The following is a 26066-nucleotide window of genomic DNA, read 5'->3' on the forward strand; positions in this document are numbered from 1 at the left end:
AAAATTTTCATTTAATTAAGCATTTCATTTGGCAGCCGTAGCCCCACACTAACAAGACCGGAGACGGAGGAGCATAGTTAATACTTCCTGTGTTCTTCCTCACGTGCCCACGACAGTCTGCACTAGTGTGAGTCCAGACAGGACTTTTCATATTATAAATACAAATAAATGTGTATTTATCCTATATTGGAACTAGAAGGCCTTTCACCTGTCCGCCTTCAGCCCTAAGACACACTGGCACATGTGATCATCAGAAATGTGACAGTAATTCAGATTCAACCAGGCCACTGTCACCAGTGATGGTTAGAACCCTGAGCTCTGGAGTTAGAAAATCTACATTTTAACATGAGCTCTTCCACCTCAGTTTGTAACATCCATGCTCCTTCTTCCTTTATCTCTAAAATAGGTTTAATGATAGTGGAAGACTACTGAGAAAGTATGAATTCTGTCCATTCATGTACTCACATAATTTTAAACATATTATTCTACTTTAAAATAATTATTACACACACTTTTAATATGAATGTATAGCCCAGATCCTAAATGAACTTTAAAACAGCTCTCTTTCTAAAGTTATCCATTCTGCATTTTAATTATTTCATATTTCAACTCTGTTTTTTTTAGACATTAAATTTAATGGGTGACAAGGATCAGTAAGAGTCCATAGGTGGTTTCAGGTGAACATCTCTGTAGCATTTGAACTGTTGATTGTGTTGGATGCCAGTCACCCAAAGTCACATCATTTTCTGTCACCTGATATTTGTCCCTCTCTACTCCCCTCTTCCCAGTCGCTCTGAACCCCTGGGAACCACTTCACTTTTATCTATGTCCATGAGTCTTGGTGTTGTATCCCTCCTGCATGTGAAATCATATAGTTCTTACCTTTTTCCTATTTATTTATTTCATTCAGTACAATTGTTATAGTAATATAAGGTTATAGTAATTAAATATATAGAAATATAAAAATATGGAAGATATATAAAAGTAATTAAATGATATTCAAAATAATTATTAAAATTTAATAAAATTATGCCATTTATATAGGAATTAATATAGTGCCTTGGTGCCATAACTCTGTACTGTGATAAACAGACTGTGACTTTCAAGCAGAGCCCAGTTAGTGTGTGTGTGTGAAGTTATACATAGATAAGAAGTGGCTTGGAGTTATTTACATTAACTTTGTAAATTAAGGAAAATAAGAACATCTTTAAAAGTGGTTTAATGTAAACATTTCAGTAGATTGACATAAAGGGGGTTCCCTGCAAGGAATTCCCAAAAAGGTGCTTTGAGGTGATAATCCTGTGTAGATTGACACCTGTTAGAAGGCGTTTGCCAGAAAAGGTACTAAAGCTGAGGGCCCCCTGCTGCAGTAGTCGCCCAGACTCCAATGTTGATGTGGACTGTCTCCACGCTGCTCTGAGCTCTGACCCCAGCCAGCCAAGAGGAGCACGCCGACAGGGTCCCCTTCAGCTGTACCCAGGTACGCCAAAAGGATTTGTGAGTAATAAATTGCCTGTGTGATTATTGCAACTAATTTGTGCGTCGATCGTGTCTTTCCTCTGGTGGCATTTAACAGTAGCATCCTCATAGCCGCCTCAAGAGTAGTCTCGAAGAGGCTGCCAGCCCTGCGGATAAGCAGGAGAGTCCCATTGAGAGGGGAAGTCAAATCAGGGACGCCTGATCAACATAGAGCTTGGGCTCTACTGGGACAATAATGTTTTCAGGGTCCATTCATGTTGTCATAAATGGCAATATGTCATCATTTCTTATGGCTGAGAAGTATTCCACTGTATATATGTACCACATCTTTTTCATCCAATCTTGTATCAAGGAACACTTTGGTTGTTTCCATGTCTTGGCCATTGTGAATAATGCTGCAATAAACATGGGGGTGCATGTGTCTTTTCGTACCAATGTTTTCAACTGTTTTGAGTAGATACTCAGTGGAAGGATTGCTGGGTCCTATGGTAGTTCTACTCTTAATTTTTTTAACTGTGGGGGACAGACAGGGACAGAGAGACAACAGGAAGGGAGGGAGATGAGAAGCATCAATTCTTCATTGCAGCACCTTAGTTTTTTATTGATTGCCTTCTCATATGTATGTTGACCGGCGGTCTCCAGCTGAGCCAGTGACCCCTTGATCAAGCCAGGTACCTTGGGCTCAAGCCAGCGACCATGGGCTCCTATGTATGATAACACACTCAACCTAGTGAGTCTGCACTCTATCAGCAATCTGGGACTTTTTGATCCCAGGTTCTCAGCATCCCAGGACAATGCATTATCCACTGTGTGACCAACTTGTCAGGCTGTAATCTTAATTTCTTGAGAAACCACCATACTTTCTTCCATAATGACTGTACCAGTTTACATTCCCACCAGCAGTGAGTGAGGGTTCCTATTTCTCCGCAGTCTCCAATGCTTGTTATTACCTGTCTTTTTGATAACAGCCAATCTAAGGCTGTGAGGTAGTATCTTTATGCTGTCTGTGGTAATTTCTTCTCTTTAATTTTAGATTTTGTTTATATGAGTCCTTTCTTTTTTTTTCCATAGTGAGTCTAACCTGGAATTTGTCAACTTACTGATATTTTTAAAAACCTACACTTTGTTGTATTATTTTTTCTATAGATATTTATTCTCTATTTTTTTAGTTCTGCTCTAATTATCGGTGTTGTTGTTTTTCTGTTGACTTTGGGCTCCTTTATTCTTCTTTTTCTAGTCCTTTAAGATACAATGTTAGATTGTTTATTTGGGATCTTTCCTGTTTCTTGATATAATCCTATTATGATATAAAATTTTATTACTGCTTCACTGTATCCAAGAAGTTTTGATATGTTGTGTTGTCATTCTCATTCGTTGGTATGTATCTTTTGATTTATTCTTTGACTATCATTTTTTAGATATATGCTGTTTGATTTCCACATTTTTCTGAGTTTTTTTACATTCTTCTTGCAAATGAATTCTATTTTCAAAGCCTTATGGTCACAAAATATGCTTGGTATAATATCAATCATTTTGTATTTGTTAATGTTAGTGTTGTGGCCTTACATATGGTCTAATCTTGAGAATGTTCCATATGAACTGGAAAGGAATGTATAATCTGCTCTTCTGAGATGAAGCTTCTGTAAATGTCTATTATGTCCATTTGATCTAGTGTTCATTTCAGATCAATATTTTTAAAATTATTTTTATTTATTTATTCATTTTAGAGGAGAGAGAGAGAGAGAGAGAGAGAGAGAGAGAGAGAGAGAGAAGAGGGGAGGAGCAGGAAGCTTCAACTCCCATATGTGCCTTGACCGGGCAAGCCCAGGGTTTTGAACCGGCAACCTCAGCATTCCAGGTTGACGCTTTATCCACTGCGCCACCACTAGATCAATGTTTCTTTATTGATATTCTATTTGGCTGATCTATCTCAAACTGTCAATAATGTGCTGAGACCTCCAAATTTGATTGTGTCTTTGTCTATCTCTTTTCTGTTATTGTTGTTCTGTTAGTAGATTTCTTATACACTTTGGTGCTCCCTGACTCAGTGCATATCTATTAAGACGTGTGAGGTTTCATTAATTTAGCATGTCCTTTACCAGTATGAAATGTCCATCTTTGTCTCTTGTTGCCTTTGTTGTCTTGAAGTCAATATTATCAAATATTAGTATGAGTGCATTTACTTTTCTTTGGGTGTTATTTGCTTGAAGAATCGTTTTTCAAACTTTCTGTTTGAGACTACTTTTGTCCCTACAGCTAAGATGTTTTTCCAGAAGGCAACAGATACTTGGTTTTGCCTTTTGATCCAATCTGCTACTCTGTGCCTCTTTATTGGTGCATTTGGTCCATTGTCATTTAGAGTAATTATTGATTCATGAGGATTTCCTACAATCATTTTATGTTCTATTTTCTGGTAGCTCTGTGTCTCCTTTGGTATTTTTCCTTTTGTTTCTGACAGTTGCTGTTGTTTGCTGATATTCTATGTTTCTTTCCTCTATATCCTTTTTCTAAGCTATGTATTTTAGTTTAGTTTTGTTTTTTTGTGGGGTTTTTGTACTTTTAAGTAATTGTGAAAAGTTTCATGTGTATAATAATAGTCTTTGTATAATAATAGTAATAGTGCTATAATAAAGCACATACTTTATTATATGTGCTTCTGCACTCCATCTTTCTTTGCTACTTTAAACCTTTATTTTTCCCTTTTTATTTTTTTGTTTTCACAAAATATACTGTTTTATATTGTAACCTTCAGGGAGCTTTATTGTACTTTTGTTTTGTTTTATTCTTTGTATCATGAGGAATAACCCCCTTCAGTATTTTCTTCAGTGGGGGCTTTCCAGTGACAATTTTCCTCAGCTTCTGTATGTCTGAAAAAGCATTTTATTTCTCCTTTATATTTGAAGGACAGCTTTGATAGATATAGTATCCTTGGCTGATAATTCCTCTCTTCTATGACTTTCAATGTTTGAATCCACTCTCTTCTGGCTTGTAGAGTTTCTGCTGAGATGTCTGATGATAGACTCATGGACTCCTTTTATATGTTATGTTCTTTATTTTTCTAGCTACCTTGAGGATTTTGGTTTTGTCCTGCATTTTTGACATTTTAGTACGATGTGCCTTGGAGATGGCCTGTTTGGGTTGAGGTACTAGGCATTCTGTTTGCTTCTTGGCATTGAGGATCTAATTCTTACCATAAGTTTGAGAAGTTCTCCTCAATATTTTGTTTCAATAAGCTCTCCATTCCCTACTCCCTCTCTTGCTCTTCAGGATTTATCATTATTTTTATATTGTTCTTTTTGATGGAGTCAAACAATTTTCCTAGAGCTCCCTCATTTTAAAAAAATTTTTGAATCTCTCTCTTCCTCCCTCTGTATCAATTCTAGTTTCCTGTCTTCAATGTCTCTGACTCCCTTTTCTATCGGCCTCTTATATTAGCTACACTTGCTACCTCAGTTTTCAATTTCTGTATTGAGTTCTTCACCTCCTTTTTTAAAGTTTCTGTTTCCTTGGTGAGTACTTGTTTTGTTTTCTGAGATCATTAAATTCCCTGTTATTGTTTTTTCACATCTCATTGATTATTTTCAAAACTTCAATTCTGGATTCTCTACTGTTTAACTTCAAGGTTTTAAACCAATTGAGATTGTTTTATGGTGATCTATATTTTCTTTATGAACTACATCTTTTTGGGGGTAGCCAGAGAATTCATTTTTTTTCTGTATTGAGAACATTTGTGAGTTGTATTGTTAATAAATCAATCAAAGAACAACAAAAAATTAAAATAAATTGAAAACTGAAGATAAATTTAATCAATAAAAATAAAGATAAGAAATAAATACTAAAAAATAAAAAAACCCACAAAGTAAACAAAGAACAAAGCCCCCTAAAACAATATTCAAAAACATAGAAAACAACAAGAAAAAAAAACAATATAGAAGAAGTATCCAACCCAACATTCAAGCAAAAAAGAGGTTTTCTTTTCTTTTTTTTCCAGTAGGTGGCACTGGATTAGATTTTTATCTCTGTGAAATTCTCAGGCTTGCCTCTCTGAGGAGCTGTGATAACAAGTGGGGTGTGCTGTGAGGTTACAGCTTCAGCAATGGCAATCTCGGGGCTCTGGGTGTTCATCCCCAAGTATCCAACAGTCCAAGGATCAAGACACTGAGCCCCTTTGTTCCTCAGGGGAAAGAGTGACTCTGTAGAAGTATCTGTGGGGAATGTCTCTGCCAGTATCCAGTACCTGCATGAGAAAAGAGGAAGGATCTGGCTGTCTGGGGAACAGGGGCACACTGTATTTTTGTGTTTCTGTCCCAAACTGAGCTCCTAGCGGACCATGGGAACACTGTCCATGAACCCTCATTCTGCTGCTTCTTTGTTTTAATATCTACCCAAATTTCCCCAATCCCTCCACTCCTCCTGGCAGAAGGAAATCCAGTCATACTGGGTTTCTCTTGTCTCTGAAGCTCAACAAACAAACATCCAGACAGTTTGGGCTTCTCTAAGGGGTCAACCACAAGTGTGTCTTTTCTATTTTCCCCTTCTCAATGCATCTCACCTTCAGTCCACTCAGTGTGCTGATCTTTCAGGTAAACCTGTGAGCCCAGCTGGGTTTCCTTCACTGAGTTATAGCTGTTCAGTTTGTTAAAATTTCAAGAAAAGAGGATAAGTGTATCCTTCATGCTATCATTACTCTGATGTCAATTCTTAAACTATTTTTGTAGTACTGCATTGTCAAGTTCTTTTGCATTTCTGTAATTAAACATCATTAAATCTGCTTATCCACCATCTGGTATATACTCTTTGCACGGGGGAAACAAGGACACCTTCCCAATCCACCTGTGGCCAAAATGCAGGCGTGTAAGTGAACAGTATCCTTGTACAATGATGATACCCTTTTTCTCTTTTCTTTCTAATTCCTGTCCTGGAAGCTGTATGAAGCAGACAAGTTTGACACCATACTGAATTGAGAAAAAATTTATAAAGAAATGTGGACAGAAGGCAGATTCAGGGGCACAGGGGACAGTAGGGTAATCACACAAGGACCAGGAAAGGCATGAGATCAGGTACTGCTATCAGCATGGGGACTTCCGGGTTAAGTGAGGGCTGAGGAGGCCATCAGGGAGAACATGTTCTGCAGGGTCACTGACCCCCCGGGCAAACCAGAGCCCAAGGAAGCACTCTCTGTGGAATAAGAGTCAAGCAAGAAACCTCATGCTGCGATGACGCTGGGAAAGGGGCTCTTTATCCTCCGTGTCAGCATGGTCACGTCAGCTCAGGAGCCCTGCAGACAGAGGTGACGCTGTGTTCAGTCCCAGCCACAGGCAGCTTCGCCCCCATCCCCCACAGCCTCCTGTAACAGCTCTGAAGTCAGAACAGAAATACTCCCATGTCACCTGGAGCCAAAGCTCCTGTAGAGAGGGCCTGTCCTAAGTGGTGAGAAGATGTTTTACTGCAAACTGCCTGACCACACGTGTTGTAGTAATATAAGGTTACAGTAATTAAATATATAGAAATATAAAAATATGAAAGATATATAAAAGTAATTAAAATGATATTCAAAATAATTATTAAAATTAAATAAAGTTATGCCATTTGGATAGGAATTAATATAGTGGCTTGGTGCCATAACTCTATAATGTGATAAACAAACTGTGACTCATAAGCAGGGCCCAGTCAGTATGTGTGTGAACTTATACCTAGATAAAAAATGGCTTGGTGTTATTTATATTAACTTTGTAAGTTAATGTGAATAAGAACATCCTAGAAAAGTGTTTTGATGTAAACATTTCAGTAGATTAACATAAGAGAAAATTCCCTGTGAGGAACGCCCAGAAAGGTGGTTTGAGGTGATAATCCTGTAGATCAGTGGTAGTCAACCTGGTACTTACCGCCCACTAGTGGGCATTCCAGCTTTCATAGTGGGCAGTAGCGGTGCAACCAAAGTATCAATAAAAGGATAGATTTAAGTATAGTAAGTTGTTTTATAAAAATGTATTCTGCCAACCTTAGCAAATATCTGACATAAAGTACTTGGTAAGTAATTATTATTATATGCTTTAACTTGCTGTAACTCTGCTTTATAAATTTTATGAAGTAAAGTTACTTCCCTACTTTATAAATCACCATTACTGTGGAACCGGTAGGCGGTTAGAAAATCTTACTACTAACAGAGAAACAAGAGTAGGCGGAAGAAATAAAAAGGTTGACTACCGCTGCTGTAGACTGACACCTGTTAGAAGGTAGACTGAAGTGACAATTCTATAGATTGATACCTGTTAGAAGGTGTTGGCCAGAAAAGGTACTAAAGCTGAGGGGCCCCTGCTGAAGTAGTCCCCCAGGCTCTAATGTTGATGTGGACTGTCTCCACACCACTCTGAGCTCTGACAAAAGACAGTCAAGAGGAGCACGCCGACGGGGCCCCCTTAAGCTGTACCCAGGCACGCCAAAAGGATTTGTGAGTAATAAATTCCCTGTGTGATTAAAGCAACTAATTTGTGTGTCAGTCCTGTCTTTCCTCTGGTGGCACTTAACAGTAGCAACCTCATAGCCACCTCAAGAGTAGTCTCAAAGGGGCTGCCAGCCTTGCGAATAAGCAGGAGGGTCCCACTGCACGGGGAAGTCGAATCAGAGATGCCTGATCGACATAGAACTTAGGCTCTACTAAGACAACAAGTCACAGCCAAAGTCCTCCCATTATTCTGTCCCTGTCCTGTCACCTCTGCATCCTGTGTTAGGGACTGTATCTCTAAAAAAGGATTAAAGAGTGTTACCTGTTGGCTGAAGTCCAGAGTGTCCTGGGAAAGAGAAGGAAGACACACACTCAAAGATAGAAAGGTGAACCTGTCCCAAACACATTGTCAACAGCCCAGAACACCTGAGATTTCTCTACCCACAACCCACCTCACCCGACACCAAAGAGAAGAGGTGAGCAGACACTGAGAGCTGTGACCTATGAAGCTGCCCTCACACAGATTCAGTATCTGCTCCTCATTTACTCCAGTGTCGTGACCCAAGGCCCCTGCATGTTAACCATTTTTATCCATCTTCATGCCATATTTCTTTATGTTTTAACCATAAGCACTATGAATTATTATTTCTGGAATTCCACGAAATTTGAGATCGATAAGGGAAAGAAGGGCTTTATACAGTGTCAGATATACACAAAATTAATGAGCAAAGTCACTTCTTCCCCCACAGAGTCTGTGGGGATCCTCAGCTGACAGCAGGCACCTTACCTTTCTGACCCCTGAAGTAGACGAACAGCCCCGCCCCCAGGAAGAGCAGGCCCAGCACGAAGCCCCCGACTCCACTCAGCATCTTGCTCTGTGCAGATTCAGCCTGTGCCCCTGAGAGAAGAAACAATTTGGTGATTTTGATCCGAAATTCAGCTCTCTAATCGAGACTCTGGGATTGAGCTTTGACACGGGGGAGGGCGCTTACAGGAACCAGAACAACTGGCCATTTCTGGAAAACAGACCTAAAACTCACACTGAGTCGATACATGGTTCAGGCACTGAATTAATTTAAACATCACAGCCCTGACATCAGGCCACTACTTCATGATCTGACAGATGTGGAGCCTGGGACTCAATGAGGTGGAGCCCTCGTCCAGGGGGACAGAGCTAATAAACGCAGAGCAGGGACTGCTCCCCTCATGTCAGGAGACCCCACATTGTAGAGAATGTGCCTCTTCTCAGATGAAAATGGACAACTCAGAGCAGCAGTGTGGAAGCACCAGCAGAGCCCATTGCAGGGGACTGGAACCCAGGGCCAAGGGGCATAATCTGTGACATCCTGGGGAAGCTCAAAACAGGGACAGCCTCTCTTCTCCCTGCAGAGAACAAATGTCTCCTCAGAAAGCAGAGGTGTTTATAGAATTATCACAGGGACACCCCAGGACCTGTGCTGAAGGAGGGACATGAACAAATGAGAACAAGGTGTGGGGAGGGGGAACCCCACCCTCAGGGAGAAGCAAGGTCCCCTGTGCTGGGTCAGACATGGGTGAGGTCAGAAAGCTTCTCACTCCATTCCACGGTGACAGGGCTCGTCAGGCTTGGGTGCTGCACGTGGCAGGTGTAGACCTCTCCACTCTGGGGCACTGTTTCCAGCATCACCAGCATCTGGAAGGTCCAGTCTCCATTCTGGATCAGGCCTGTGGAGCTGACCCCAGCCTCCTCTTCCTGGCCGTTGCGGAACCAGCGGACTTCAACGTGGCCTGGATAGAAGCCAGTGACAGAGCAGACCAGGAGGTTGTGGTGCTGCAGGTGCTCGGTCTTTGCAGGATACACAGTCACTGTGGGCGCAGCTGGGAGAGAAAAGGGGGGGAATGTGAGGAAGACAGAGGGAGGCTCCTTGGTTGGCTCCCCTTTGTCCCTCAGTCTCCAGTCCCAGGCTCTGTCCTTGGGCAGCGTCCCTCAGAGCTGGTTCTGTGGCCCAGAGGGAGTTAGCGCCCTGAGCTTGAATCTATCCCTACAGCATGGGCTCACTAGATTTGAGAGATACGATGAAAATTTGGGGGCCTTTTTTATATCTTGCAACAGTTATTCACTACTGACGTGTTTACAAATCTATGCAGGGCATGTAGTGTATTCATTAAAAGTGTGCTATCTGGGGCAGGGCTTCCTGGATTCAAATCCTGGTTCTGCCTCTTACTGGTTGCTCCTGGGAAAATGTTTACATTCCTCTGTGTCTCAGCTCTCTCATCTATAAAGGGGGTAATAATACTAACTTCCCTCTTAAAGATATGGGAAGATCAATGGGTCTAAATATGTAAAACAATAGCTTGAACTTAGCAGCAATATGTGTTAGCTAGTTATTATCCTTGTTCATTTGGACAGAAATATAACTCAAAGCAGTGTGGATAAACTGAGAAGCAGTGTAGGAAAGATGGGGACACAGGGTGTGACATCCTGGGAACGTGACACCCACACCTGAGAACCCCACAGACATGGTCCCACCTGGGAATCAGGAAAGACAGGTGGGTCCCTGACTCTGAGAGCTGAGCCCAGAAAGGCTGAGTCCTGAAGGAGAGGGGGCGGAGCCCGGGGATTTATTCATTAGAAATACTGATAATCACTCTCAGTGGATCATTCTCTCCCCTTTTCAAAAGAAGTATAAGTATTATTGCAATTGTTATCATCTGACAATTATCTGCCTTTTTAAGCCGACATTTGAGCTCAGAGCAGGGTCTGGGGTTCATATATATGTGTTATTCCTGCCTGAGACCAGGCTCAATAGATACAATTTTAGAGGAAGTGGAGGAGGAACCGGGGGAAACATGTATACATCACCACAAAATAATAAGATTCATGGTAAATCCTTGCTGACATCTTTGTGGTGAATTTCACTACATTAAAGGTGTGTAAAGTCTCCACATGGAAAGTAATAAAGGAGAATCATAACACAAACCAGGAGCTGAAGAAAATGGCAAATTAAATATTCTCAAAGTGAAAATATTCAAGAGACTTAGGAATCAAAGAAGCATAAATTTAAAATAAAATAAAAACCCTTAATTTTCAACCAAGTATTTGGCAATATTGAAAAAAGATTTAACAAAACAGAATGTGAAGTAAAATGTCACAACTATAGGAAGATATGTAACTACTTAAATAGCACTAGCATTGTAGAAATATCAATAGTAATATGGGAATATTAAGCAAGAATTATAATTTAAAAGCCTTGTTCGCAATCACTTCAACCATGTAAAAATATACACACTGAGGTGGAAAAAAAGCCAGAAACTGAGAGACATGTTAGGAGCCTCAGGAAGAGCAGAGGCGCCGGGAGCCCCGCCCTCTCGTGGAGGACACACCCGTGCAGGAACACGTGACTGTCCCGGGAAAAGAGGGTTTGTCCTGCACAGACGTAATCTGTTCACACCCCCGTGTCACCTCTGTCACCTCTGCTCCCCGACCCTCCCCCCCGAGCCCAACAGCCCCAGAAACGTCCCCTCCGCAGGACGGGGCCACACGCTGAACCGGTGTCCCCACAGCCGCCCTCTCAGGGCCTCCCGGTCCCTTGTCCCCCCCCCCCGTCCCTTCCCCCACCCCTCTTACACACACCCCGCCCCCCGCCGCGCTCACTTTGCCGATGCACCAGGAATCCCTCAGAAATCCCATAGTTGTGTCTGCAGTACGTGTCCACCGCGGCCCGCCTCTGCTCCAGGCGCTCCTTCTGCCGGTTCCAGTGCTCGGCGCTCGGACGCCCCAGCTCGGTCACCGCGCGGAACTCCCCCACGTCGCTGTCGAAGCGCACGTCCTCCTGCCCGTTATAGAAGTATCTGTCCAGGAACCGCACCCGCTGCGTCCCGTTGTAGAAATGACACTCGTGTTTAACCTGCTCCAAGAAATGTGCTGTGGGGACAAGAACCATCCAGTCACACTGGTTAGAGACAGACGGTGACCCCGCTTAGTGCGAGGCGCACAGGCCAGAGGGGACACGAGGACCCTGAGACACTGATTACCCGCACCCAGGGGTCCCTCTCCTTTGGGTCCGGCGGAGGGGGGGCAGGGTTGACCCCTCTGGTCCTAAGTCACTGGTATCCACTCGGCTACGCTGTGGAGCTGCTGGACTCCCATTTCCTGAAGATTTGCTTCGTTTCCACCTCCCTCCTCTCACCCTCCTCTCCCCCTTTCCTTAAACACGTCCTCCTCCTCCTGTGAGCACGTGGTTGGTGGGACCTCCTGCCGCCCTGCTGCCCTGGGCGTCCACAGAAGGAGAACAGACTCCCCTCTGCCTGGAGCTTAAAGTTTAGTGACAGTGACTGTCGCATCCCAGGGGCACAGAGTTCATGCAGGAGTGAGAGATGTCAGAGGAGAAGTGTGGAGTCCAGAACAGAGAGGAATAACGTGATCTAAGTTACATTCGGGGCCAAGAAGCCGCCTCTGAGTGACACTGACGACGTGACAAGAAGGCTGAGTTGGTGTGAGCGGAGGAAGACGGTGTGTGTGTGTTTGGGGAAAGAAAAGCACATTTCAGGTAAAGGTAACACCACGTGCAAAAGCCTGAGAGAACCATGAACGCTCTCCAGACAGGAGAGGGAACAGTGCTCTGAGGCACAGACAGTGACAGGGGAGGGGAGGGGACAGGACAGGTCAGGTGGAGCCCGTGCTGAAAACCTGGGGGATGGGGTGTTTTAGGGTGGGACCTTATTCTAATGTAACAGGAGACCACAGATGGGTTTTAGGGAGATTAAACCTCAATCCCAACAGGGCTGCATCTCCTTTCTGCATTTTCACATCCAGAAAGCTCAGAAAACCAGAAGACTAAGCCTGTGGTTAAAGTGAGATGAATAAATGGAAGCTTCTGGTGTCATCAATGTGGAGAGGAGAATTACTGCAGAGACTAGAGACACTTTACTGAAAAGTAATTGGGACTTAGAAAGACAGGTTGTTGAAAATTTATAGAGATGTGATGAATGAGAAGGGAAACTTGGGAAAACATTGCAAAAGGCAAAAAATAAAAATAAAGATTTTAATTTCAATTGACTGGATTCCACAAAAAGTGGTGAATTTGTACAACTGACTTTATTTCTCTTTTTGGTAATAAAACAAGCTAAATTAAACCAGGAAGAACTGAATTGGAAGGTGAGTGTGTGTACAAAGTGTGAGTCTAGAATTTTTGGAACATTCAGTGTAAAGCAGTGTTCTCAACCACAACACTACTGACATTTGAACCAGGTTACTCTTTGCGGTTGGGGGAGGTGGGCTGTTCTGTACACAGAAGGCTGTACTCAGTATCACTGGTCTCTCTACCTAGGAGTTCACAATCCCAGGGTGACAACAGAAATGACTTCAGATATTGCCAGATGTTCCAGAGGTGGTGGTCCTCCCAGGGTGACCTCCACTAGTGTGAACCATCTGAAACACCTGTGGTGAGAAAGCCACTATTAATGATGCATTAGCTGAGAATTACATACATAGTTCTACTGATAGTGTACCTATTGAAAATATCGGTCCTATGTGAAATTTGTATTTCCTAGGAATCTCTTCTATGTGCAGACATTTTCCAGTGAAATAAAGTTGTTAAGGACCAAGGTTGACCTGTTTCTTGGCCTTGCTGACCAATCACCAAGTCAGATCATTTATCCTTCACATCGCCTTCTCTCTTATCTTCCCTGCCACTGGTTCCCTATTATCTACAGGAGGAAACTGCAGCACAGCCGACTGATTCCTGTTCAGTGTCCCAACGAGCTCACTGTCTGTGTCTCCTGCTCCAGTAATACCAATCGGCATCGAAATACCAGCCTCGGCCAGAAGTGGAATTCTCATTTCTATAGTCAGGTCCCCTCAGAGGGGGAGAAACTAGGGAGATGACATTGTCATGTGGACAGTTCACCAAAATGAGTAGGTCCCCAGACTCTGAGTAGAGACCTTCACATAGAAGTGATGGCAGAGACCAGGGGACTTGGTCAGACCAGATCTTTCTTACTGTTCAAAAATTCTCTAGTAACTTCTTGACAAATGAGAAAATTGAAAAATGAAAATGTGTGAAGCTGCTGTAGCCTGCAGGGTTAGCACTGTCCGTCCTTGTTCACTGTCCAACTTAAGGTTTTAAAATACACTGAATAAAAGTACAGTATCCAACCCTGGCCAGTTGGCTCAGCAGGAGAGTGTCAACTTGGCATGTGGAAGTCCCAGGTTCAATTGCCATGACACACAGGAGAAGCACCCATCTGCTTCTCCACCCTTCCCCCTCCCCTTTCTCTCTATCTCTCTCTTCCCCTCCTGCAGCCAAGACTTCATTGGGGAGCAAAGATGACCCAGGCGCTGAGGATGGCTCCATGGCCTCTGCCTCAGGCACTAGAATGGCTCTGGTTACAGTGGAGCAACGCCCCAATGGGCAGAGCATTGCCCCCTGGTGGGCATGCTGGGTGGATACAAGTCTGGCGCATGCGGGAGTCTATCTGACTGCTACCCTGCTTCTCACTTTGGAAAAAAATAATACAGGGTGTCCAGTTAAAGTTGGATTTCAGTCAAATAATTGCTGTTTCTCTGAAATACAGATTCAGTCGGGCATCCTGTGTTTTTTTTGGCAGCTTTAGCCGCACACTGACAAGATCTGACACAGAGGAGCGTACTTAATACTTCCTGTGTTCTTCCTCACGTGCCCTCTATAGTCTGCACTAGTGTGAGCTCAAATGGAACTTTTCAAGTTATAAATGCAAATGAATGTGAATTTCTTCTATATTGGAACTAGAGCTCTTGCATCTCCCTGCCCCCAACCCTAAGACAACATGGCACATGTGAGTATCAGATACTCGACCCCTACCTAATACACTATCTAGCCACTGTCATCAGTGGTAGAAGCTCAATCTCTAGAGTTAGAAAGACTACATTTTAAAGAGCTCTTCCATTTTTGTCATTTTGTGACATGTTTGATTCTTTTTTCTTTCTCTCTAAAATAGATGTAGTAATAGTAAGTTCCTCACAGGATACTGTTAAGGGTGAAATGAAAAAGTGATTCTTTGTAGTGCTGATTGTTTAATGAGTACTCAGTAAATATCAGGGTATTTCAATTATTATAACACCTATGAATGTAAGCTCACCAGATCTTTTATGTTTTATCTTTCTAAAGCCAATAATATCTTCATCATCATTTGGTAATTTTCTTTAATTAATATGATCAGTAAATATTATTTTGAACACAAGGACAGAAACACTGGTTTATGTATAATAACAGAATACACAGGAGCCTATGTGAAAAGATTATGCTGATGTAGAGGAGAGGCAATTTCTAGATACTGAGATTTAGACCATATAGTCTGGGATCTACAACTAAGTGTAACTTTAGGTAAGTTAAATATTTTAAATTAGATTCCATAGATTATTACATTTTTAATTGCTGCAGATAAGATAGGAGAGTTCTGATAACTGCACATTGAAATGTATAAGGCTAGTACATAGAAATTGTACAGTGCTATAATTCTTTATTCATGCTGATGGAGACCAGAATTGTTTTGTTATTGACCCCATTTTCATTACTTAAGGGGACGACTGGTCTGTCCTGGGTCACTAATAAATGCTGGCTGTATAATGAATGGCTCTCTGCATAACCGTCACCTCTGCATTCAAGGTCACTCAGCGGTTCCTTACTAGTGACTGAGTCTCTCTGGTTCTCAAGTGCTTGCAGCTTCTTCTCGGGCTCATTCATTCTGACACGTTATGTCCAGCTGACCCCTGACCCAGACCACAGTCTCTCCCTGATGTCAGCTGCTCAGAAGAGTCCCTGAGTTCTGTCCCTCACGTCTCCAGCTCCTCTTCTCTCCTCAAATACTCTTGTCTCATGTCCACCTTGTTCATACTCTCACTGCAAACATCACATCCACCAAACACACCTCCCAGTGGTTCTCACCACACCTGGACAGTCCCTCTCTTCTTCAAAAATCTATCCCCTTCACATACACGTCTTACATAATCTTAGTTTTTCTCAAAACCACCTTCTCAGTCCCCCTTTGATGACTCATTGCCCGATGGCCCCCTGGGTGTGACCCTGGCCATCTTATTATTTGCACACACTCTCTCTGTCCCTGTGCACCTCCTCCACTGCCCTGGAATTCCACTCAGTGCCAGTGTCAGTGCCACCAGCATGCACACCCCCAGCCCTGGCCAGCCCTGAACTCCAGGCTCCTGTATTCAACTGACCTCTTCACAGCTCCACATAAATGTCACACAATCATTTCAAATTGAAACAAAATACTTATTCCTAACCACTCACTTCAAATAATTTTATCCCACTGTCTTCTTTACCACAACACAAACATCACCATGTTCGTTCAGATTACTGAAGACAAATCCTTAGGAATAAGTATGATCTTTTTCCGATGTCTCCCCAAATTAATTCATAAACTATTATACAAATGTATCTCCCACATCCACTCACTCCCCTTCCTCACTGTCTCCTCCAGCCCTCACTACATGAGCCCCAAGTGCACCTGCCCTGAGAACTCTTCCTGCTCCTAAATGGCCTCCCCAACTCCATCTGTGACCCCTGAAATCCAGTCTCCACATGCTGGCTAGAATTATAACTAAATATAAATATAAACGAACTCTTCTTATAACCTTCCAGTAGTTCACATATCTCTTCAGATAATATTCAGATTTCTCACCCGGGCCGCCAGGGCCCAACACGCACCCTCTCCTGTCCTCTCCACCCTGTTCCTGTGTCAGGGTCACAGTCCAACGGGCTCGCTGGGCTTCAGCCATTCCTGCCTCCTCTCAGTCCTGTGAACATGGCAAACACGTCCCCACACTGTGTCCTTTCCTGCTCCTATCCCGGGAATACCTGTCCCTTGTTTCCTTCACAGGTGGGTTCTCTCCTCACTCAGGTCTCAAATGTCTCTCAGTGTCCCTTCTCAGGGAGACGTCCCTAACTACCTGAACTGAAGTAAAGGAGCCCAATTCTCTCTGCCCTATAATGCTGGCATATTTTTTCTTTTAAGAGCAATTATTGTTCTCTGAATATTTTTTTTTCTTAAATGTTTATTGGGTTACTGTATTTCTCCACTTACATTACCTAAGTTCCATGAGAAATGGGAACTTTCTATCATGTTCAAATAAGATTCTCTGAGCCTAGAATAGAGCATAGTATAAAACAGTCACTCAGATAAACAGCTGTGGTCTAAGTGAACACACCCAGGGTTCTGGGACTTGATCATTCTGGGGATCCTGGAACAAGAAGGGGTTAAGCTCCTAGACTCTTTGTTTGGATGACACATTATATTCCTTTTCTTTCCTGTGAGAAAATCAGAGACCATTATTCCTTTTCTCCTACTAGTTGGAAGAAACATTGCCGTTACGGTAAACGTGATTTAAGAAAGAGGGAAAGTATCCCTTCATTGTATTCTGTCTACAATCTGGTCTAGTGCTGAGGCCTGGGGGAACTGTGGGATCCATGAATGGTGCTGACTTCGCTAGGCTGAGAATAGGGAGGACACGGAAGTGTAGGTAACCAAACTTAATTCAGGGAAACAGAGGGCACGGTGAATGGACCGGTGATATTTGGGGCCAAAATTATAAGAGGGCGGTGAGTTCCCTTGACTCTCAGTCCCGTGGGATGTAAACAACCTTCACACTCACTGGGTCTTGTTCAGGGTTTATATTTTGAAGCTATGAAATTGGTAATATTTGACTAGGTTTTTTTTTCTTTTTTTTGTTGTTCTTTTGTTGTTGTTGTTGTTTAGAAAAACAGGATTTCAGACAGTTTATCTCTCCTAGTTGAATTCCTACTTGTGGACTTAGGCCCGAGAATGGTGATGTAGGAGAGTCTGATAGCACAATGAACACGAACCAGGAGTTCAGAGAAGCTTTGAGTTCTTTAAGGCATCACAGACACTGACCCCATTGATGCTGCTTGTCTGCAGGGTGACTCTAAGGACTGACAGTCTCTGCTTCACTTCTGGGGACTTTCCACAGGAGGAATAGAGCACTGAGCCCAGCTTCTGTCAGGGGACCTCCATTACAGGGACTGGGTCATATGGACACTGGATTCAGGGGGGAAGGAAGGGAGACAGTGGGGAGGCCCCTTGATACATCCTCACCTATTAGGGAGAGACACCAACATCATAGATGCTGTCGAGACCATAACACAGGATTTTCTAATTCCTTTTGATTCCCCACAGAATTTTCAAAGAAACTTTCTCCTTTTATGGAATAACTCAATATTCTAAAAGAATAGGGAATTATTTTGACATCATTATTTCTGAATCCCTTGACGACCCTGAGGGAATGGGACACGAGGCTGGAGAGGTTTATTGGAGAAGAGTAGAGAAGAAACCATCTCTACACAGGGAGCCCGTGACACGGCTCTCGTAGGGCGAGCACCCAGGCTCCTTCTGTTGTGAAAATAATCGGGATCCACAGGATGAAGACAGGGGGTCACTGAAGAGAATGTCACAGTTTTCTAAGGGACATGGCCTGGACACAGTGACAAAGCTCATCCTTCCTTCTCTCACCCACAGCAGCTCACTCCCGAGGTGCACTTACGTGGTGTGTCCCTGGCCCCATCCAGGACAGGGCTCAGTACTGTCACTGTCACCGTCAGAGCTGCCACCCAGGAGCCTCTGGGGAACCACAGACGCTCCATGCTGGAACAGAGAGGACAGGTGCAGAAAGCGGAGAGTCCCACTCTGTGAGGATCATGACCCTTCCTCTCCCACATCCCACATAATATGAACTAAAGAACTCGTTTTCTGTTCCCTGATTGGATGATGTCAGTGCTGATCACCAATCAGCGTCAGAGGCAAAAAGCATCATCAGTTGCTAGTTAGAGATTCAGTATGAAAGTTCTTTTCTGAAACTTAGAATTTCCTGCATGAAAAAGACTGTTTTATTTCAGTGCTTTAAAGGTTCGATTCAGCTGCGTCAGGTACAGTTTATTGGACCCCTACTGTAAACCAGCTCTGTGTTGATCAGTGATGTGTGTCCAAGTTGGAGTCTTTTAGCAGTATCCAGTCCTGACACCTGCTGACAGAGCTGTTCTGACACATGTGTGTGTGAGTGTGTTTAGGAGTTAAAGGGACAGAGGGAACTAGATGACCAGTTAGGAAACGTCAATTGTGTCCCCATGACACCATAACCTTGTATGTGCATCTGGGGAATTACTTAAGCTCTTAGTTAACGTCGCTGTGATTGTTCAGGTGTCTCTGTACTGACAAAGGCTGTGGTTCTCTGAACACCTGAAGTGGCAGCCTCACCTGGTAACTGATGGGCCAGACTGACAGCTACTGATTGGAGAGCATGATCTCTCTTCACAGAGAAGAGTGTCTCTGAGGAAAATTGAACATGGTCCAGTAATTTAACCTGAGTGAGAAGGTTTATCAGTTATCTAGAAAGGGGTTTAGAGGATGTGATCTATATGGAATGGGGGAAAAGTACCTTTAAGAACAAGTTAAGCTAACAGTGAGATAAAGGACTCAAGGTTAGCTTTTAACACAACTCTTCTTTAAAATAATTAATAATTATTCATGTAAAAAGTTTAATTCCTTACTCCTGGTTCCCATTTTGGTTTTTTTTCTTTTCCTTGAAGACATGTGCTCATCTTTATTCAACTTCTCTTGATTTATTCTTAGAAAAGATAACAGAAGACCTTGCTAATACAATTGTGATACAGTGCTCAGGGAATGGAAGACTATTGAGAAACGATGGATTATATCCTTTGATGGAATCATAATTTTAAACATATAATTCTACTTTTACATAATTATTACATGTGCTTTTAATATGAATGTACAGCTAAGATCATATATGGTCTCTAAAGGACAGCTCTCTATCTAAATTTCTGCAATTCTTATTGTCAGTATTACATATTTCAACTATATTCTTTTTTTTTTTTTTTAATTTTATTTTTTTAATGGGGTGACATCAATAAATCAGGATACATATATTCAAAGATAACAAGTCCAGGTTATCTTGTCGTTCAATTATGTTGCATACCCACCACCCCAAAGTCAGATTGTCCTCTGTCACCTTCTATCTTGTTTTTTTGTGCCCCTCCCCACCCCCTTATCCCTCTTCCCTCCCATTCCCCCCTCCCCCCCGTAACCACCACACTCTTATCAATGTCTCTTAGTTTCACTATTATGTCCCACCTACGTATGGAATAATACAGTTCCTGTTTTTTTCTGATTTACTTATTTCGCTTCGTATCATGTTATCAAGATCCCACCATTTTGCTGTAAATTGTTCCGATGTCATCATTTCTTATGGCTGAGTTGTATTCCATAGTGTATATGTGCCACATCTCTTTATCCAGTCATCTATTGATGGGCTTTTTGGTTGTTTCCATGTCCCTGGCCACTGTGAACAATGCTGCAATAAACATGGGGCTGCATGTGTCTTTACGTATCAATGTTTCTGAGTTTTGGGGATATATACCCGTAGAGGGATTGCTGGGTCATAAGGTAGTTCTATTTTCAGTTTTTTGAGGAACCACCATACTTTCTTCCATAATGGTTGTACTACTTTACATTCCCACCAACAGTGTATGGAGGGTTCCTGTTTTCCTCCACAGCTCTCCAACATTTGCTATTACCTGGACTTGCTAATAACACCTAATCGAACAGGTGTGAGGTGGTATCTCATTGCTGTTTTGATTTGCATTTCTCTAATAGCTAAAGAAGATGAGCATCTTTCATATATCTGTTGGCCATTTGTATTTCTTCCTGGGAGAAGTGTTCTATTCATATCCTCTTCCCATTTTTTTATTGGATTGTTTGTTTGTTGTTGTTGAGTTTTATGAGTTTCTTTGTATATTTTGGATATTAGGCCCTTATCTGAGCTGTTGTTTGAAAATATCATTTCCCATTTAGTTGGCTTTCTGTTTATTTTGTTATCAGTTTCCCTTGCTGAGTAAAAACTTCTAGTCTGATGTAGTCCCATTCATAATTTTTGCCTTCACTTCTCTTGCCATTGGAGTCAATTCATAAAAGGCTCTTTAAAACCCAGGTCCCTGAGTTCGAGTACCTATGTCTTCAGTCTATTAACTTAATTGTTTCAGGGTCTTATGTTTTAGATCTTGATCCATTCTGAGTTAATTTTAGTACTGGGGGACAACTGTAGTCCAGTTTCATTCTTTTGCATGTGGCTTTCCAGTTTTCCAGGCACCATTTATTGAAGAGGCTTTCTTTTCTCCATTGTGTGTTGTTGGCCCCTTTATCAAAAATTATTTGACTATATATATGTGGTTTTATTTCTGGACTTTCTATTCTGTTTCCATTGGTCTGAGTGTCTATTTTTTCTGCCAATACCATGCTGTTTTGATGTGTCGTGGCCCTATAATAGAGTTTGAAGTCAGGTATTGTTATGCCCCCAGCTTCATTCTTTTTCTTTAGATTGCTTTGGCTATTCGGGGTTTTTTATAGTTCCATATAAATCTGATGATTTTTTGCTCTATTTCTTTAAAAAATGTCATTGGAATTTTGATGGGAATTGCATTAAATTTGTATATTGCTTTGGGTAATATAGCCATCTTGATTATATTTATTCTTCCTAGCCAAGAACAAGGTATATTCTTCCATCTCGTTATACAACTATATTCTTATTTAGAGATTAAATTTAATGGGGTGACGTTGGTCAATAAGATGGCACAGGTTTTAGGTGAACATCTGTATTGCATCTGAACTGTTGATTGTGTTAGATGTTCATCCCCCAAAGTGAAATCATTTTACATCACCTGATATTTGTCCCTCTCTACTCCCCTCCCCCCCGTCGCCCTTACCCCAGTAACCACTTCACTTTGATCTATGTCCATGAGTCTCAGATTTGTATCCCACCTACATGTGAAATCATATAGTTTTTAGCTGTTGGAGACTGCAAGTAGACAGGTCCTTGCGGTTTAGGTTTTGGGGGACAGGTGTGGGGGACTGGCAGTCAGCTGACAGGCTCCTTGCTGCCCATTCCTCCACCTCAGTTGCTTGATTAAGTAGCTAAAAGGTTAGCTGTTCCCCACAACCTCTGACTGATTGTTGCAGTTGGTAAAGGCACTTTGCATGCCCTTCCCCACACCTCCCTGTTAGCTGTGATGCTGGACTGTTTCCATTCGTCCCATCCTCCGTGTCCAACCCCCTCCGTGGAGGCAGTTTTCTTTTGACCCTTTGTTCTATGAAGTTAAGGTGTTTTGCAGAAGGGAGAGAATTCTGCACTGGGGAGAATTTTTGGATTACTTGGAAAGTGTGACTTTGTTTCAGAGATCTCTTTGATTTGCTAATGACTTTACTCTGCCCTATACATGAAGCAGTTTGAGGTAGGAGACTTGCTCTTGCAAGCCATCAGCCGTGCAAACAGAGTTCCTGATCCCATCCTTTTTCTCTCTGAGCTTATTTCTTCATTCTGCACCATTCTCTCTCAGGACCTGGACAATTACTAGCTGCTCTGGTCCACAGCACTTAAGTATTTTCTATTTACCTATTTTACTCCACATAATGTTGTCAAGGTCCATCCATGTTGTCATAAATGGCAATATGTCATCATTTCTAATGGCTGAGTAGTATTCCATTGTATATATGTAGCACATCTTCATTATCCAATTCTCTATCTAAGGACACTGGTTGTTCCACGTCTTGGTAACAATGAATAATGCTGTGATGAACATGAGGGTGCAGGTGTCTTTACGTACTCATGTTTCTGAGTATTTTGAGTAGATAGTAGAGGGACTCCTGGGTCATACAGTAGGTAGTTCGAGTCATAATTTATTTCAATGTGGGGTGACTGACAGGGACAGACAGACAGGAAGGGAGAGAGATGAGAAGCATCAATTCTTCATTGCAGCACCTCAGTTGTTCATTGATTGCGTTCTTATATGTGCCTTTACCGGGGGTCTCTATCCGAGCCAGTGAACTCTTGCTCAAGCAGTCTACCTCGGGCTCAAGCCAACAACCTTAAGCTTCAATCTAGTTACCCTTGGGCTCAAACCAGCTACCATGGGCTCTTGTAGATAACAGACAATCTAACAGGTGTGAGTTGGTATCTCTGTGATATCAGTGATAACATTTCTTTAATTTTGGAGTTTGTTTTTTTTTATCAGTTCTTTCTTTTTATTTCTTTGTGAGTCTAACCCAGAGTTTCTCAATTTTATTGATATTTTCAAAGAACTAGTACTTTATTGTGTTATTTTTTCCTATGCATTTTTGTTGTTTATTTCATTTAGTTCTGCTCTAATTTTCACTATGTTTCTTTTTCTGCTCACTCTGGGTTCCTTTGTTATTTTTTTTCTAGTCCTTTAAGATGCGATGTTAGGTTGTTTACTTGAGATTTCTCTTGTTTCTTGATATAACCATACAATGATTTAAACTTCCCTCTTATCACTGCTTCACGGCATTCCAGAATTTTGATAGGTTGTGTTGTCATTCTCATTTGTCTGCATGTATCTTTTGATCTCTGCTTTATTTCTTCTTTGATCATCAATTTTGAGGCATGCGTTGTTTAAGTTACACATTTTTGAGAGTTTCTTTACTTTCTTTTTGCAAATGAATTCCAATTTCAAAGACTTATGGTCAGAATATATGCATGGCATAATTTCAATAATTTTAAATTTGATGATGTTAGTTTTGTGACCCTACATATGATCTATCCTTGAGAATGCTCCATGTGCACTGGAAAGGAATATAAAATCTGATGTTCAGGGATAAATTTCTGTAAATGTCTATTACGTTCTTCGGATCTAGTGTTCATTTAAGATCAATACTTCTGTTTTGCTGATCTATCTAAAACTGTCATTTGTGTGCTGAGATCTCCAAAGATGATTGTGTTTTTGTCTATATTGTTTCTGCTGTTCCTGTGTTAGTAGATTTATATGTTTTGGTGCTCCCTGATTCTTGGTATATATATTAAGATGTGTGATATTTCATTAATTTAACATGTCCTATACCAGTATGAAATGTCCGTATTTGTCTCTTGTTCCCTTTGTTGTCTTGAAGTCAGTATTATCAGATATTAGTGTGGCTGCATCTGCTTTTCTTTGGCTATTATTTACTTGGAGAATTGTTTCCCAAACTGTCCCTTTGAAACTACTGTTGTCCCTGCAGCTTAAGTGCTTTTCCAGAAGGCAACATATACTTAGCTTTGTCTTTTAATCTAATCTGCTGCTTTGTGCTTTTATTTTTGAGTTCAGTCCATTTTTTTTTTTTAGAGTAATTATTGATGCATGAGGATTTTCTATAGCCATTTTATGTTCTGTTTTTTGGTAGCTCTGTGTCTCCTATGGTGATTTTTCTTTTGTTTCTGACAGTTGCTTTTGTTTGCTGATACTCCATGTTTCTTTGCTCTATATCTTCTTTTTTAAGCTGTGTATTTTAGTTTGGTTATTTTTTTGTTTTATTTTTGTGGAGTTTTTTGGTAGTTACTGTTAAGTAATTGAGAAAAGGTTTCATGTGTATAAATGTCCTTTGTGTTATGTGTGCTCTTGCATGCCATCCTCTTTGTGACTTTAGAACTTTATCCTCTCCCTTTTTATGTTTTTGTTATCAAAGTTATCCTGTTTTATATTTTAAACTTGATAGCGATTTTACCTGTAGTTTTGTGATTTTTTTGCTTTGTATCTGGCAGAATAACCTTGTTGAGTATTATCTTCAATGGGGACATTCTGCTGACAATTTTCCCCAGCTTCTGTATGTCTGAAAACTCTTTATTTATCTTTTATACTTGAAGGACACCTTTGAGAGATATAGTATCCTTAGCTGGTATTTCCTCCTTTCTTTAATTTGAATGCTTGAATCACTCTCTTCTGACTTACAGAGTTTCTGCTGAGATGTCTGATGATAATCTAATGGCTATTCCTTTACATGTTATGTTCTTAAGTATCCTAGCTACATTGACGATATTTTCTTCTTTGTCACCGATTTTTTACATTTTTAATACAATGTGCCTTTGAGATGGCCTATTTAGGTAACTAGGCATTCTGCTTGCTTCCTGACATTGAGGATCTAACTCTTACCATAAGCTTGGGAAGTTCTCCTCAATACTTTGCTTGAATAGGCTTTCTATTTCTCTTTCCCTCTCTTGTTCTTCATGAATCCCCATCATTCTTATTTCACTCTTTCTGAAGGAGTCATACAGTTCTCATAGAGCTCTCTCACTTTCTTTTTAAATGTTGAATCTCTCTCTTCTTTCCTTTGTATCACTCTAGTTTCTTGTCTTTAATATCTTTGATTCTGTTTTTTATCTGCCGTGTCCTATTAACTAAACTTGCTACCTCACTTTTCAATTTCTGTATTGAGTTCTTCATCTTCTTTTTTAAAATTTCAATCTTCTTGTTGAGGTACTTTTTTTTTTCTGAGCTCATTGAGTTGCCTATTGGTATTTTCTTGCATGTCATTGAGTATTTACAAAACTTCAATCCTGAATTATCTATTGTTTAGCTCCAAATTTTTAAAGCTATTGAGATAACTTTTTGAAGATTTTACATTTCCTTTTGAGCTACATCTCTTTATTGGGAAACCATAGAATTCATTTCTTTGTCTGAAGGGTATTTGCAAGTGGTATTGTTAATAAATCAATCAAGAACCAACAATTAAAAATAAATAAAAATTAAAAATAAATAAAAGATTAATACAGGCAATAAAATAAATAAAGATAAAAATAAATACTGAAAAATTTAAGAGAAAAAAAACCAAAAAATAAATGAAAAAGAATGCCCAATATAAAACATTTGAAAACAGAAAAAAAACACCAAGAGAGAAAAACTAAAGAAAAGAAAAAATGGAAGAAAAGACATAGCCACCCCATATATCCAAACAAAAAAAAAGTTTTCTATTTATTTCCAGTAGCTGGCACTGGATTAAAGATTCTAGCTCTGTGAAATTCTCAGGCTGGCCTCCACTGAGTAGCTGCTGTGATGATGGTGGGTGGGGCTTGTTGTGAGGTTACAGCTTCAGCAATGGCGATCTCAGTCCTCTGAGCACTACACCCCATGTCATATCACACCATGCAAGGTGACACTGAGCACTTCTGTTTTACAGGGAAAGAGTGACCCTTTAGAAGTAGCTGTGGGGAATGTCTCTGCCAGTGTCCAGGACTCACAAGGGGAGAGAGGCAGGATCTGGGTGGCTGAGTTGGAGGCACACTTTGTATTTTTGTGTCTCTGTCCCAGTGCGGGCT

The 26066-nt window shown here is 41.3% G+C and overlaps 2 protein-coding genes across 6 annotated transcripts in view; both read right to left on the reverse strand.

The window, feature by feature from the left end:
• Positions 1-18627, reverse strand: part of LOC136321069 (H-2 class II histocompatibility antigen, E-S beta chain-like) — a 19217-nt gene extending 590 nt beyond the window's left edge. Inside the window, exons 1-6 of one of the 4 annotated variants that reach the window (XM_066254139.1) lie at positions 18459-18627; positions 11559-11828; positions 9500-9781; positions 8712-8822; positions 8247-8270; positions 6436-6757 (exon numbers count right to left, since the gene is read on the reverse strand). In XM_066254139.1, the coding sequence (XP_066110236.1) occupies positions 6744-6757; positions 8247-8270; positions 8712-8822; positions 9500-9781; positions 11559-11828; positions 18459-18558 (801 nt within the window). In that variant the 5' untranslated portion in view covers positions 18559-18627 and the 3' untranslated portion in view covers positions 6436-6743. Of the gene's footprint in view, positions 1-6435; positions 6758-8246; positions 8271-8711; positions 8823-9499; positions 9782-11558; positions 11829-18458 lie in introns of those variants that run through there. The other 3 variants (XM_066254138.1, XM_066254142.1, XM_066254141.1) reach the window with 3 other exon arrangements.
• LOC136321070 (H-2 class II histocompatibility antigen, E-S beta chain-like) overlaps positions 1-26066 on the reverse strand; it is a 48510-nt gene that overhangs the window by 590 nt on the left and 21854 nt on the right. The window lies entirely within an intron of this gene.

This window comes from Saccopteryx bilineata, chromosome 1, assembly GCF_036850765.1.
Source record: "Saccopteryx bilineata isolate mSacBil1 chromosome 1, mSacBil1_pri_phased_curated, whole genome shotgun sequence".
NCBI classification, from domain to species: Eukaryota; Metazoa; Chordata; class Mammalia; order Chiroptera; family Emballonuridae; genus Saccopteryx; species Saccopteryx bilineata.